Genomic DNA, 13,312 nt, shown 5'->3' with positions numbered 1-13,312 from the left:
AACTTTGATAGGTATGTGGAAACTGGTCTTCAAGACCAGGATGAAGACCCATCTAATCCAGGGCACAAATCTGAGACACTTCAGCAAAAGGGCAAAAGTCTTCAGGAGTTCCACAGGAATGGGTCAGTTGTATCTCCATATAAATTTCATTCTATTGTTTAATGTTTAAAGACTGTTGAAAATCTTTGAAGGAGAAAAAACATTCCAAAATTCTAGCAATTCTTGAAATTAATAATTTATATCTTGTTAGTTCTCAACTGCAGCATCTACCTGTAGCAATGGTCATAATGGCTAACACTACTAATACTATATTTTATAAAAAGATATTTTCTTCGTGTTTTAGATTTTTCTGCATTTTGTTCTTTCCTGTATGGATTAGGAACAGCGAGATCCAAATCTTTCAATCTGCACTTTTCACAGAAGTATTTCTTCATGTCCAGTTAAATTCACTTCTTTACTAATGACGTTATAATGATCTTTATGCTTTTTTCCTATGTATGTAAGATTGTATATATACACTGCATATAGTTTATTACACATATGTAAATATATAAAATAGTGTCAATGTAACTGTACCTTACCATGTATGCTTCCCATGAAATCTAAGTCTTTTTCTTGAACTGAGTGCTCAATTAAATGTGAATGAGGCTTTTCCTCACAGCAATCTTTCTTTGCATTTGTCAACATTTCATGGGTAATAGTGTTCTGCATTCTTCCTCAAAGCTAAAGGTTCATGTCATCTTGGCTTCTGAGCTAACTACATAATTATTTCCTCTCAGTCCTTTTGCCTGATCACTGAAATATGTACCACACAGGAGTTATTTGTCATTCTATTATTAACTCTTCCACCATGCTGAAAATTATTCATTTAATTCTACCTCTTTGTATCCTCCTTATTCACATTGTTCTTTTTAAGGTGAATAATACTGAATCATGAAAACATTTCAACTTGAGTTCTGCTTCGTTTTTGCTAATAAAGAAGGCATAGGGCCATATACCTGTTTCACGTCTTCTTAAACAAAGACAGATGCTGAGTGATTTACATTTGTATAAATCTAATGCTTTTTTTTTTTTCAATTATTATTTATCTTACCATTCAGATTGCTTTAATAATTGATTATGGTGAGGAGTTCCTCAAATTAATTTTGCCCTCAAAATCTTAGAGAAATGTTGACAATATTAAGATTTCTAATAATGCATTAATGCAAGCAGCGGGAAGTAAAGCCCCTGGGAACTTCTGCTAATTAGGGGCTTTGCTATTTTATATAAATGATTGAATTATGTGTGTGATTATCTATGGAGAAACTAGACTTTTACCCAAAGGACTCTACAGTGGTTTTGCACTGACTGGGGAACGCAGTGTAAAGATATAATGTCTTATTTGGCTGGATTGTGGAGACTATTCCAACCTCATTTTGCTATTTGGTATTTTGCTCAGCTACTTGCAAGATTAAGTTGTAACAAGAACATAACTATGGTAATGCTGCCAATGTAAAACTGACATGGATTTTCATGACTGAATGGCAAGACAACAGTCTGAGACAATACGGGATATATAATCAGACATAATTTTAAGAAAGGGAAAGCATAGTGTAAATGCTTATCAGCAATTACAGGCACGTATAAGGGTTAGCTCTTGGGAGCTGCTTTCTCACCATGGTGCTTTCAGTGTCTGACCACTGTCTTGCCAAGCTGAGGAGACTAACAAGAGAGAGTCTGGAAATTGGTAATAGACCACTAACAGGGTTTTCTGTTTTGTGAATTGTAGGGAGCACTTCCTTCCACTGCAGTGATAGAACAATGACACCTCATGTTTTTCTTGAATTTTTTTTTTTGAGCAAAGTTTCCCATAACAGTATCAGTGTTCAAAGGTCTTTTTCACCTTTGCTATCAAACTTCCTGGGTAGGCTGGCTGGGCACACCACAGGTGTATACAGTCTGCCATCTTTCACTGTGTCAAACTACAGCACAAAACAGCACCCAGCTACTGCTCTTTGTGTAACCCCAAACACTGTTCTGTCTCCACGGGTGTGACACTCTCCAGACAACAGGGAGAAGTGCAATTGGTTTGCTGAAAGTTATTCATGCTTTTTGTTTCTGGCTATCTAATCCAAACAAATCTAGATGTGGGAACTGCTCGTTGTTTGCCTAAGAAGACAAACTTATCCAGCCTTGCCCACATTGTCTACATTCCTACTTAAGTCACTGACAGCTTTTCAGTTTATTTCTGCTAGGGGAAAGCAGATGGACTAGAATGACATTCCACACCAATTTATTTTGAGTTTGTCTGTCTGGCATTGACCTTTTAACTTTCACAATTAGTTACTTCGGGATCCTGACAGATAAAAGTGATATTTAGGAGCATTCTGGAAGAGATGTTGATATTTAATTTCTCTTCTGATGGCAACCTATCTTGACAAATACAGTACATAAAATTGTGAGGTTTAAAAAACATGCTTTGGGCTGGAATCTCAGTTGCTTGCTAGGCAGAGTTTCTGGAATCTATTCCTGATAGTTTGCTTTTGTTGTACTTGCAGAAGTAATTGTAAAATAATTTAAAAGGATTTGGAGTTCAAACTGAGTTGCACATATGAATCTTATCTGCTAACCTTTGAATCTGTAAATTATGTTAGAAGCTTCTATGAGGACATGATTTCAGTAGTTCAGTTTTGCCTCCTTTAGGGCACATGAGCAGGAGGGAAGCACAATAACACTCACCCCAAAAAACAAGCAAGCAAATGATATTGTCAGCGGACACAAGCTATCAAATTGCTTTTATGCCTACATGGATGAAACCTGTATATATCTTGAGCAATATCATCTCCACAACTTCCTCAGAACTGCCATAGGACAGAATGTTTATTCTCTCATGGGGATACAGCTTCCTCCACTTGCACAGCAACAGGTTTCAAGAGAAAGTAAGCACCTCTGTATTTTCAAGGTAGTTGCATGCTTGGAGCTGACCATGCTGAGAATTTAGGAAATCTCTACCTATTTAAGTTTTCTTCAACAATGGATAATTGAAATGCTTTCTAAACTAATTACACCTATGTGTGAAGTGCTGGAGGGTGAGAGGGAGTCAGTACTTCCGATCTGTATTACAAGCATTTAGTCATGACTAGGTGATTCATTTCCATCTTTATAGGGTTAACAAACAAAATCCTTTCTTTACTTCCTCTTTCCTTTAAGTGTCCTCATGTACCTGAGTTTGTGTAACATTTTATCTGTTCCATTATAGCTTTGGATTCCTTCATTAGTTCTCCAGCTTGGTGTCATCATACTTGTATCTATTTTTCTAGGAAATCCTCTATGATTGCCACGTCTTCATCCCAATTTTCTATGCTTTTTATTGCTTTCAACACAATATGTTTTTCCAGTATCAAAATTCCTGCCCATGCCTTCCTCAGTAGCCCTCTGGCTTCAGGTTCTCACTGTTTATGTCTATCCCAGCTGCAACAATTGCTATCAACTCTGCGTTCATCTTCTGACAATCTTCACCATCCCTTGCAATCTCACAGACTCACAATGGCAGACTTGTTAGGTAACTGAAAATAGTCTTTGGTTTCACCAAAACGTAAATAAAAATGAAGAGTCATGATACTGAAGGACATGATGAAAATAGAGAGCTGCCCTGGTTATGTGCTGGCTGTACCTTAGGATCAGAGGATCACACAGAAATTCAGGCTGGAAGTGACCTCAGGAAGTCACCAGCCCAACCTCCTGCTCTAAGCAGGGCCGATTCTAAGCTCAGACCACATTGCTTAGGAGCGTGTGGTCAGGTCTTGAAAAGCTCAAAGGAAGGGGACTGCACAGCCTGTTCCACCATCTTCATAGCTCATCTTTAATCACTGTGTACCTCTCTTGCTTCAGTCTATGCTGATGCCTTTTGTCCTTCTCCTATCTCTCCTATCACCACTGTACAGAATTGACTCTGTTTTCCTGGATAGCTCTGCAGATACCAGTGTGCTGCTGTTAGATCCTCCTGAAATCCTCTCTTCTCCAAGCACAGCTCCTTCAGCCTCTTCTCACAAGACAAGTGCTCCAGCTCCTAACCACTGTGGCAGCCCACCACAGAACATGCCCTAGACCTTTGAAAGCAACCTCTTTCTGCATGAACCTAGTGCATTTGCTCATAATCTTCAGGTCTAATTTTTCACAGCTTACATCTGTCTACTGTTCTAACATTCATGCAGCACTAAAAATATTTTTCCACTGTTCACTATTTGGAAAATACACTCATGTTTTTGCATACATCTGGGTAATTACAAACAAATTTAAAATGCTAATTGATAAAAATAGTTGTTTCCAAGGGGGCAGACTTTGTTGCTAATTTTGTTGCTCTTTCAATTCATTTTTACCGCTTATCTTGTGAACATGTGTAATTCAACATCCACCCACTGCAGGACTCTCTTGAGCTCTACTAACAACATTTCTTACAGCTGCCCTGACAGTGCCAGTGACAACACCATGTAAGGAATATCAACAAGTTTCTGTCCCTGTCCCATTGGTGTTTCTGTCCCTGCCTGCCTCTACCAGAAGGAACATGGAGAACTGCTAAATCAAAGACAGTGGTGGGTGGGAGAGTGCAAATTCCAAGGGAACTACCATTCAGTGGGTGCATATTTCTCAGGCAGTTTGCAGTTTAAAAAGCTCTTGTTGCATCTGAAGCCATTTTTATGGCCTCAGATGCGATAATGAATAAAATTCTCTGACAGACTTGTGAAAATAATTAAAAAATAACATTAAAAATATTAAGTTAACATTTGCTAGGAAGCATCTAGCAATTATCTGCTTGAGTAAGATTTTTTGAAGGGTCTTTAAAGAGGGTCAAACTGCTGAAGCATCATGGGAAAAAGTGGTACTTGGAGAAACTCAGATGGCAAAGTGACAGGTATTCCCCATAAACAACTCAGGTACTTCACTGGACAAAATGTCAGCAGCTATGTATTTAACTGTCATTTGGAGCACTCAGTCAGCTGGTTCTTCCTTGCTTATCCTGATTTTAATACCAAAGTCCACTGGAGGCCTAATTCAAGCACCATAGATATAGAAAAAGAAAACTGCCCTAGTCTGAAGATCTTGGTGTCTATCTCTAACTGGGATCCTGATTCCAGTATTTTTCTGCTCAAACCTCCTGAAGGGTTCCCTCCAAGGAGCATGCTCTGAGGTCCCCCAGCACATGCTGATGGACACAGTGCTTGGTTTATGAGCTTGTCTCACAGGAGTACTCCCACAACAGGGCAATGCAATTGTTATGGGCACTGTCCTTTATGTTCACTGCTCTAGCACCCAAAAGATGTTCAGATTTATAAAAAAAATAACTTACCTTTTGTTTTTTATGATTACTCCTCTTATGAGTCATTTTTGTTTCATCTTCATATACCAAAACAAAGTCAATTCTTCGCTGCCCATCGCTGAAGAACAAGGAATCAGGCTTATTATCAAAATCAGCCTGTAAGGCAGATAGGTTAGGGTAATTTGAAGAATTTTACTAATCCCTTCCTTACTTACTTCCTGCTACACAGTATTTCAGTGAAAAGAGAAATTCATTATTCATTATTGTGTATTAGACACATATAGTAAGAAGTCCAAAGTGAATCACAATGAGCACTGAGTAAATTGGATAAAAAAAGAATCATCCTGATGAGTTTGACGGATCTCTTCATGATATAAAGACAGCACAACTTTAACCTAATTTTCTTCTTTAAAATGGTATATTAGCTTTTGGCAATGGGAGGAGCACTGGGCTGTAGCACTACATCTAAATAACGCATCTGTCAAGTAGTTTGCATGCTGTCATGATACAATATTCTGTCTATAAGATATGTTGTCTCCTGATGGGAGTCTCAGAATTAGTGTGTTCCCATCTGTCCCTGTACCTGCTGGAAGTTTACACATCTCTGCAATTAAAAAAACAACAACAAAAACCAGTCACTTAATGCATGCTAACATTCAAAACAATAATTGCCCAGAGAATAAAGAACATGGTCAGGCTGCAGATGTGCTCTCAAAATGGACATATCCTATGTGAATTTATTTTTCCCTTTTTATTAACAAAATCTCAGCAAGCAGAACACACTGTTGAATACCACACATCCATCATGTTAAAATATATGCACAAATCAAAAGGATTAATATATCCATAAGCCATTATCTAGTCCCCAGAGAAAAGTAGAAAAGATTGTCATATCCACTAATAACATCTTCATGTGTTATTTTGTGTGTGTAACAATACAGACACATTGATGACGGCGTAACCTGAATGTTCAAGAATGTTTTTGTAGTAATGGTCTTCTAGTCTGAGTACTCTGTGGGCACTATCACACATTACAACCCCTCCTCTCAGTTAATATATAATTGTAATGTTATCAGTATTGTCATGTTATGCAGTGAGTAGCAAACTCCAAGATACTTGGCCAGATACATACATAATATTAATATGGGTAGAGCCACTAATGTTAGTGGATATCAAATGTCTGAAAGAGGTCTCAGCATTGCATAAGAGATGGCAAAAGCTCAAAAGCCAGCAAGACTTCCATGCAGAACTGCTGAGAAGCCCTTCCAGAGGGCTGGACATGCAGGGTGGCCTTGGGTAGGTTCAGACCAGCAAAATGCCCCAAAATAATTTCAAGAACATACTGTGCCTTTGGGTTCACTGAAAAGATTCCCACATTTAATCTCTCTGAAATCTCCCTGTCAATGAAGACCAAACTGCATGAGGGGTGCCAGGCATATCAGCCACCCAGAATACAGTTTTGGGAACTCTGGGATGCTTGGTAAATAGATAAAAACCAGTGAAATGTGGTTGTGATCTCAGAGACTCCCCACCTGCAGCTGGAATTGTTTTCTTTTTGATGCTGGTAAAATCAACAAGAATGGCAATAGTCCGTCAGGAGCACCCCAGTTCCAAGGGGCAGATGGCATTTTAGCAACAACACAGCAGTTTTAACAAATAACATTTTCCTATGAGTTTTATTCTAGACCTCTCTCTGCAGACTAGTTTGTTACTGTTTATCGGCTCAGCCAAAACAGTTGACCAAAATGCATCTCTCCATAATTTAGACAAAAACTATGTATTTTAAATGAACTGAGCAGAGTTTAGATTCCGTACTTTTTGTTGTATATACAAAGACGTTCTGTTAACTTATTTGCTCCATCAGTTTGAGCAGATTTTGGTTAGAACAGTTCACTTTGAATCCTACATCTGCTAAGAGGTTTGTGACTACATACAGATATGTCACGTACTGGTTTCACAGCCTAGCCTGGCACTCAGGAAACATCCATACACAGCCACCAAATCAACAGACAGATGCACACTGTAATGGTTGAGGAGAAATGGTTTAAACTTTCAGATGGCATCGATGGACCACAACAGCACTGAGCATTTCTGCTGCCCAAAGCCAGTCACAGGTGCAGATTTATATTCATGAGAACTGGAGTTGGAGTAGTCCCATTGAGCAAATAGGCTTGATTCTTGTGAGACTTCTTCCAACTAAGGACCTGCAAAGGTGTAACATTTAGCCTGCTGCTACCATTTTGAGTCTCATTTAAAATACAACCAAGAAGAAAGAGTGGTTAGGCATTGGAACAGGCCACATGGAGAAATGGTGGTGTTCACAGTCCCTGGAGGTGTTTAAGGTAAGGGTAGATGTAGTAGTTTTGAACATGACTTATTGGGCAGTGTTGGTGATAGGTGGATGGCTGGACTTCATGATCTTCACACTCTAGATCTCTCTGCAGTGAGAGCTTAAGACATGTAGTTCCCAGGTGGACACTTCTGTATGTCTCCCATCTGGAGTTATCTGCCACTTTTTGTATTCTGAGCATGAGCACCACATGCTGTGCTCAGGAGAGACGCAGTCAGGAAAAGCATGGTGTCCTGATGCCCTTGTTACACACTGAGCTGCTAACTTGCTTGGCTGCAGTGCTGATGCTTCTCACTAGCTTCAGGGCTGCAAATGGGGCTGGACAGTGATGAGCCTGAGAGAAACCTATGTGCTGCACTGGGTGCACATGGAGCCCAGGCACCACTGTGTCTGAATGTGGTATGAACTGAAGTAAAAAAATCACAAGGTAAAAAGGCATTAAGGGCCAAGGCCCGCTGGACCCCAGCACATCCCCTGCAGCCCCTGTGCTCTGCTGGGAACCCAGCAGGCTCTGTTCCTGGCTGAAATTGCCCTGTGTTGCAATGCTGGAAATACAGAGCCCAGACTCATGACAGTGAATAACAAGGGGAAGTGTTACCAGTATCTAAACCAGAAGGATATTCAAAAGAGGAAGAGGTCCGATTAAATTTTAGAAACAGCAGCCTTGTAACTTTTGTCTAAAGAGAAAGAGTAGCTGTAAAATTTAAGCACTTCAAAGCATAGAAGTATTAAGAGATTTCAAGTCTTTTGTTACATTTTTAAGTTATTCTTCCTATATGACCTGTGCACAGGATAGAAAAGAACAAAATAGCAAACAGCAAGTGTAGGATCAAGTTTTTCCTAATTTGTGATTGTGTAACTTCACTGAGTATTTTACCTTTAAACCTAGTCACAGTCACGCATTTACAGCCAGTGTGTAACTCAGCAATAACTGGCTTAACTAGAATGGCAATAACCAGCTGCAGAGAATTGCCAGTAATCAGTATCCTGACCCATGAATTTGCTTACATACATGTTTTTGTGGACATAAGTTTATGCACGTTACTACAAACATACTTTTCTACACATATCAAACTATAGGTATATATTATTGAATATAGATGAAAGATTAATCAACACTGGATTGCACGAACCTGGACAGACAAGAGTTCATACCCATGAAGCTAACTTCTTTGACGTAATTTCCATTGTCCTATTGATCTATCAATAAATGTTTTATATAACAACAAAGTAATAAAGAATTGACTCGTTAAGCCTGAATGATTAAGAGATAAGATTAAGACCCACACAAGTCAATTGTAACATAACATTTGATGTTGTGCAATAAAAAGTAAGAAGTAAAACACGAAAGGGAATGCAATGGTTAAAGTTCTGACAGTTATATTAACTCAGACATGTGGTATGTCTTATAATCCCTACTGGATAGTTTGTAATGAAAAATCATATATTATTCAACGTGATTGCTGGGGGAGAAACAGGGCTGGAAACCAAAAAGATGTGTATACACTGAAGTTAATAATTCCTTGGAGACAGTGGGTTATTTTTTTTTTTAATATGTAATATTATTTGACAATATTGCAAATGTTATTATCAGGCAAATGCAAACAACTTTGTGCACACACACACACACAAGTTAATGGAGACTGAAATTCCAATCCATAATTTTGCTTAAGTATCAGCAGCACATTATCACTGAAAATAATGAACAGGTCCATTGATACTTCTGTTCTGGAAGAAGCAAACATGGGGTCTATTTACAGCACTTTCTAATTTTCTTAGCCTCAGTCTAATCATTTTAAGTACTAAGGGAGACAACTGGCTGTGCACCTTAACATTATAATGATACTCAAGCGGATAGCAAGTTAATACTGATTAACAACATTAATAAATACACAAAAAAAACCTTTAGCTGTAAAGTAGTGATTATATTTAGTACTTCGCAGAGTGCTGTACAATCATTGCCACCAGAGAGATGGGGAGCCACTCTCTGCTTTATTAGCAGGAGGAATCTGAAACACTTTGGGCACCTCTGTGGGAGCCAGCCAAGAGGCAGTGAGGCCAGCAAAGTGAAAGAAGTGCATCTCTGTGCTTCAGGTCACATCAGAATATGGATCAGTGGATAATGGCTCCAAGGGATAAGTTTGGTGGTGGTCTGCAGCAACAAAAAGCTCAGAAATATGTATAGTGCAGACACTGCATACATCAAAAGTGCTGTTTCACAGCCGTGGTGCCTTGGTGCTCCCAGGCAGCACAGTGGGACTCAGGGCTGTGAGGCACCGTGCTGACAGATGTGCAAGAGCCATGAAGGCCCAGGCCCAGCCCAGCCAGCCCTTCCACACGTGTACCCAGCACAGAGCTCTTTGCCCCTGGCTCCCAGCAGCTTGGTGCCCCAGACTGAGTGACCAAACCCCAGTGGTGAAACTGGCCCTAAGCCCCTGAGATTCTCAGGATTCCTCACATGTAACCAGGATGGCTGTGCCCAAGGGAGCTGCTGTGCCTGACTCCTGAGCCTGATCCTGTAGCCATAGCTACGTGTGATGCTGCAGCAGGCGATAAAGGAGACCTGAACTCTCCTCAGCAGCAACAGTGACAGGAGTGAAGAAAAATCATAGAATCCTTAGAGCTGGAAGGGGCCTCTGAAGGCCATCTAGTCCAACTCCCCTGCAATGAACAGGGACATGCACAGCTAGATCAGGTTGCCCAGAGCCTGATCCAGCCTTGCCCTCAAACTCTCCAGGGACTGGGCTTCAACCACATAACTAAGCAACCTGTTCCAGTGCCTCACCTGTAGAAGACTTTTTCCTTATATCCAACCTATATCTACTCTCTTTAAGCTTGAAGCCATTTCCCCTTGTTCTGTCATCACAGACCCTGTTAAAAAGTCCATCCCCTTCTTTCCTCTAGCTCCCCTTTAGATACTGAAAAAATACGAGGAATGGGAACTGCAGATATTTTTTATTACTTACTACATCCTGAACAAGCACAGTATTGTAAATTGTTTCTTTTTTTTTTTTTAAAAAAAAGAGTTTCTGCAGGAAAGGCGTAACTAATTGGAAGGATAAAAGAAGTCCTTTATTTAGCCCACAGGAGCTTTTGGTATGATTGTCAGTAGTGGCAAACTAATCATTACTGGAGGGTTAAACCACTTGTCTGCAATATCACATAGTTTTCAGAGAATCTCCAAACAGGTTCTTGCAGAACAGCAGGAGGTAAACCAGTGCTGGGACAGGTGAGCAGAGCATGACCAGTGTAATCCAGCCCCAACCGAGAGCCCTCCAGCACACAACCCACCTGGCAGGGTACCACAACCTGCATGGTAGTAGTGGGTTTGGCCTTGGTGGAAATGTCATGGTGCTGCCTTTCTCTCTCCGCAGACCTAAGGATACTTCTCTTCCAATCAAATATTTAAAAAGGAAATGCGTAATATGACCTGGATGTCGTGAAACACCATTATTTGTACAGTGCTTTGAGCTCCTCTGGTGAAAATGTTACAGAAATGTGAAGTCTTAATTATTATCACAGCTACATAATATGATGTTTAATTAATTTCTATTCTGAGTGACCACTAGAGACCTCTGCTCTGACACCAAGACCAATGTAAGCATTTCCTTCTGCAGGTTGTAAGTTCATTTGCACGCCAGGAGAAAGTAATGTTGGTATGTGCCTCCATAGGGCAATAACTGCTGTGCATTCAGCATTCTCTCTCATGACTCATATTTGCTAATAACAACAAAGGACTGTTTCAGTTCTGTTTTTAGTAACAATGAGATTGTTAGCAAGTTCTGAATCAGAAGATGTTATTCTCAGTACCTTAACATGCAAAGAAACTGGGAAGCCTCACCTCCAGAGCTAACTTCTGATGAGACACCCACTGGACTTTCTGCCTGAGCCCACATACAGTTGCTGGCTGCAGGAAGAACCCCAGCTCCTCCTACAGACATACCATGTGCCCTCACTTCTAATGAAGGCAAAGACAGTAGTCCCCTGAAAACACATTTTTCAGCACCTCTCCTTTTCTGGATGCAGGAACATCCAGCACTTGATCAGAATTCGCTGAAGCCTTTCTGCTGCAGAAATCATGTGTGAGGAATAGCATTAACACAGCTGGAAAGCAGTTAATGGCAAAGAACTCCCTCTGCACATGCAGAATCTCAGAACTGTGTTTACTATCAAATCCAAATTTAAGCTATCCATCTTTGGAGCAGCTAAGGCTGCAAAGCAAAGCAACTGAGAGCTGGGAAGAGTTTAGATGAAGGCTGTCTGTGAAACTCTGTCTTCCTTATATACTGTGTATGACACATGGTTTGGCTGCAAAGCCACATTCTATTACACTCTTTGCTGTCTTCTTTATTCAATGCCTTTTTTGTTATACTTCATCTAAGTAGTCTGAAAACCTAAAATGGAGATTTCCTTCTACTTCCGTGGTATTCTCCTTCTATAATCTCATTATTCTACTCATGCAAGTGTTAAGAAATCAATTTTCACAAGATCTCTCTGGAGAGAAAGCAACAGTATAATCCCAATTTAACAGTGATTGCATGGATCACTGAGGAATCTTAGTCAAAACTGCTGCCTGGCTCCCGAATCTGGAATTCCAGTGTAAGGCACTGGGTTTTCTAGAGTGCTTGGCAAAGGCTCTCTCTTTGGAGAGCAATACCCTCAGGCCTGTATATGACCACGCTGTGCTAATGCAAACAAACCACAGGCACTCCTCTTTGACACTCTGCAAATAGACAAAAAGCTGGATGTACACAATCTCTTGCACAAAAGCTCTATAGTACAATCAGGGTAAAATCCAATTACCTGGGACCACATTCAGTTTCTCTACATAAGACCTCCAATACTTTTCCTGCAATTTTCTGCCACGTATACAACCTTGCTGGATCAATTTCACAAAGTAAACCCAGCTAGAAAGCATAATGCAAGTTTAGACAATCGGTAGAGCACTTCCTTCTATACACTAGTTCAAGGCTAGGTTTCCTATTTAGTTTCCCTTTCTAGCTACACCTGTATGAAGCAGCACACATCTACCTCATGGGCGGGCTTGGTGGAACTGAATTTTATCCAACTGTTTTGGTCACTGAAACTACCCTGGAGGTTCTAACATGGAATGAGCAGTGTGAAAAAGATTCTGCTAAAACTGAACAGAAACGACAAGTGCTGGTCCACATGAGGAACTAAAAATAAAATTGATTTGGGCAGTTGATTTTTAGTAGAAATAAAAATAAATTCTACTTCGACTGCTCATGAAGAATTTTCTAACCACAAGGTACATGGCATTGTTCTGATGCTAGCTCATTTCATATAAAGACATAAAAAAAAATAATCACTGAACCACAAAGAAATCCTCAGATGGATTTTTATAACATCCTAGTCAGGGCCCTCAGTTAGGAAATGGAAAGTCTTGATTCCATTTTCTCCTTCAGAGAAAGATTAACAGAGCCTGGAGCAGCATCAAATGAAGAAGACCCTGTAAGAGTGCTCAGAGGCAGGGTTAGCTCACAGAAGGATACTTCATTCCTAGTGGATTTGGTATTTGTTTCCTACATCAGATACAGGAGAAAAACCACCATGACCCTTGTATTGTATGCTGTTTTAGATATATGAAGAAAACAAAATATTTCCTCATATACAGAGACATCAGCAGGACCTGTTTCTCCACACCC

General features: G+C 40.0%; 1 protein-coding gene across 3 annotated transcripts in view; it reads right to left on the bottom strand.

Moving 5' to 3' along the window:
* The window catches only part of ANO6 (anoctamin 6), a 70,999-nt gene that overhangs the window by 30,358 nt on the left and 27,329 nt on the right, over nt 1-13,312 (bottom strand). Inside the window, exon 3 of one of the 3 annotated variants that reach the window (XM_048955420.1) lies at nt 5,327-5,452. In XM_048955420.1, the coding sequence (XP_048811377.1) occupies nt 5,327-5,452 (126 nt within the window). Of the gene's footprint in view, nt 1-5,326; nt 5,453-13,312 lie in introns of those variants that run through there. The other 2 variants (XM_048955422.1, XM_048955428.1) reach the window with 2 other exon arrangements.

Source organism: Lagopus muta, chromosome 1, assembly GCF_023343835.1.
Source record: "Lagopus muta isolate bLagMut1 chromosome 1, bLagMut1 primary, whole genome shotgun sequence".
NCBI lineage: Eukaryota > Metazoa > Chordata > Aves > Galliformes > Phasianidae > Lagopus > Lagopus muta.
The sequence above is the reverse complement of the archived record's forward strand: the minus strand, read 5'-3'. Positions and strand labels throughout refer to the sequence as shown.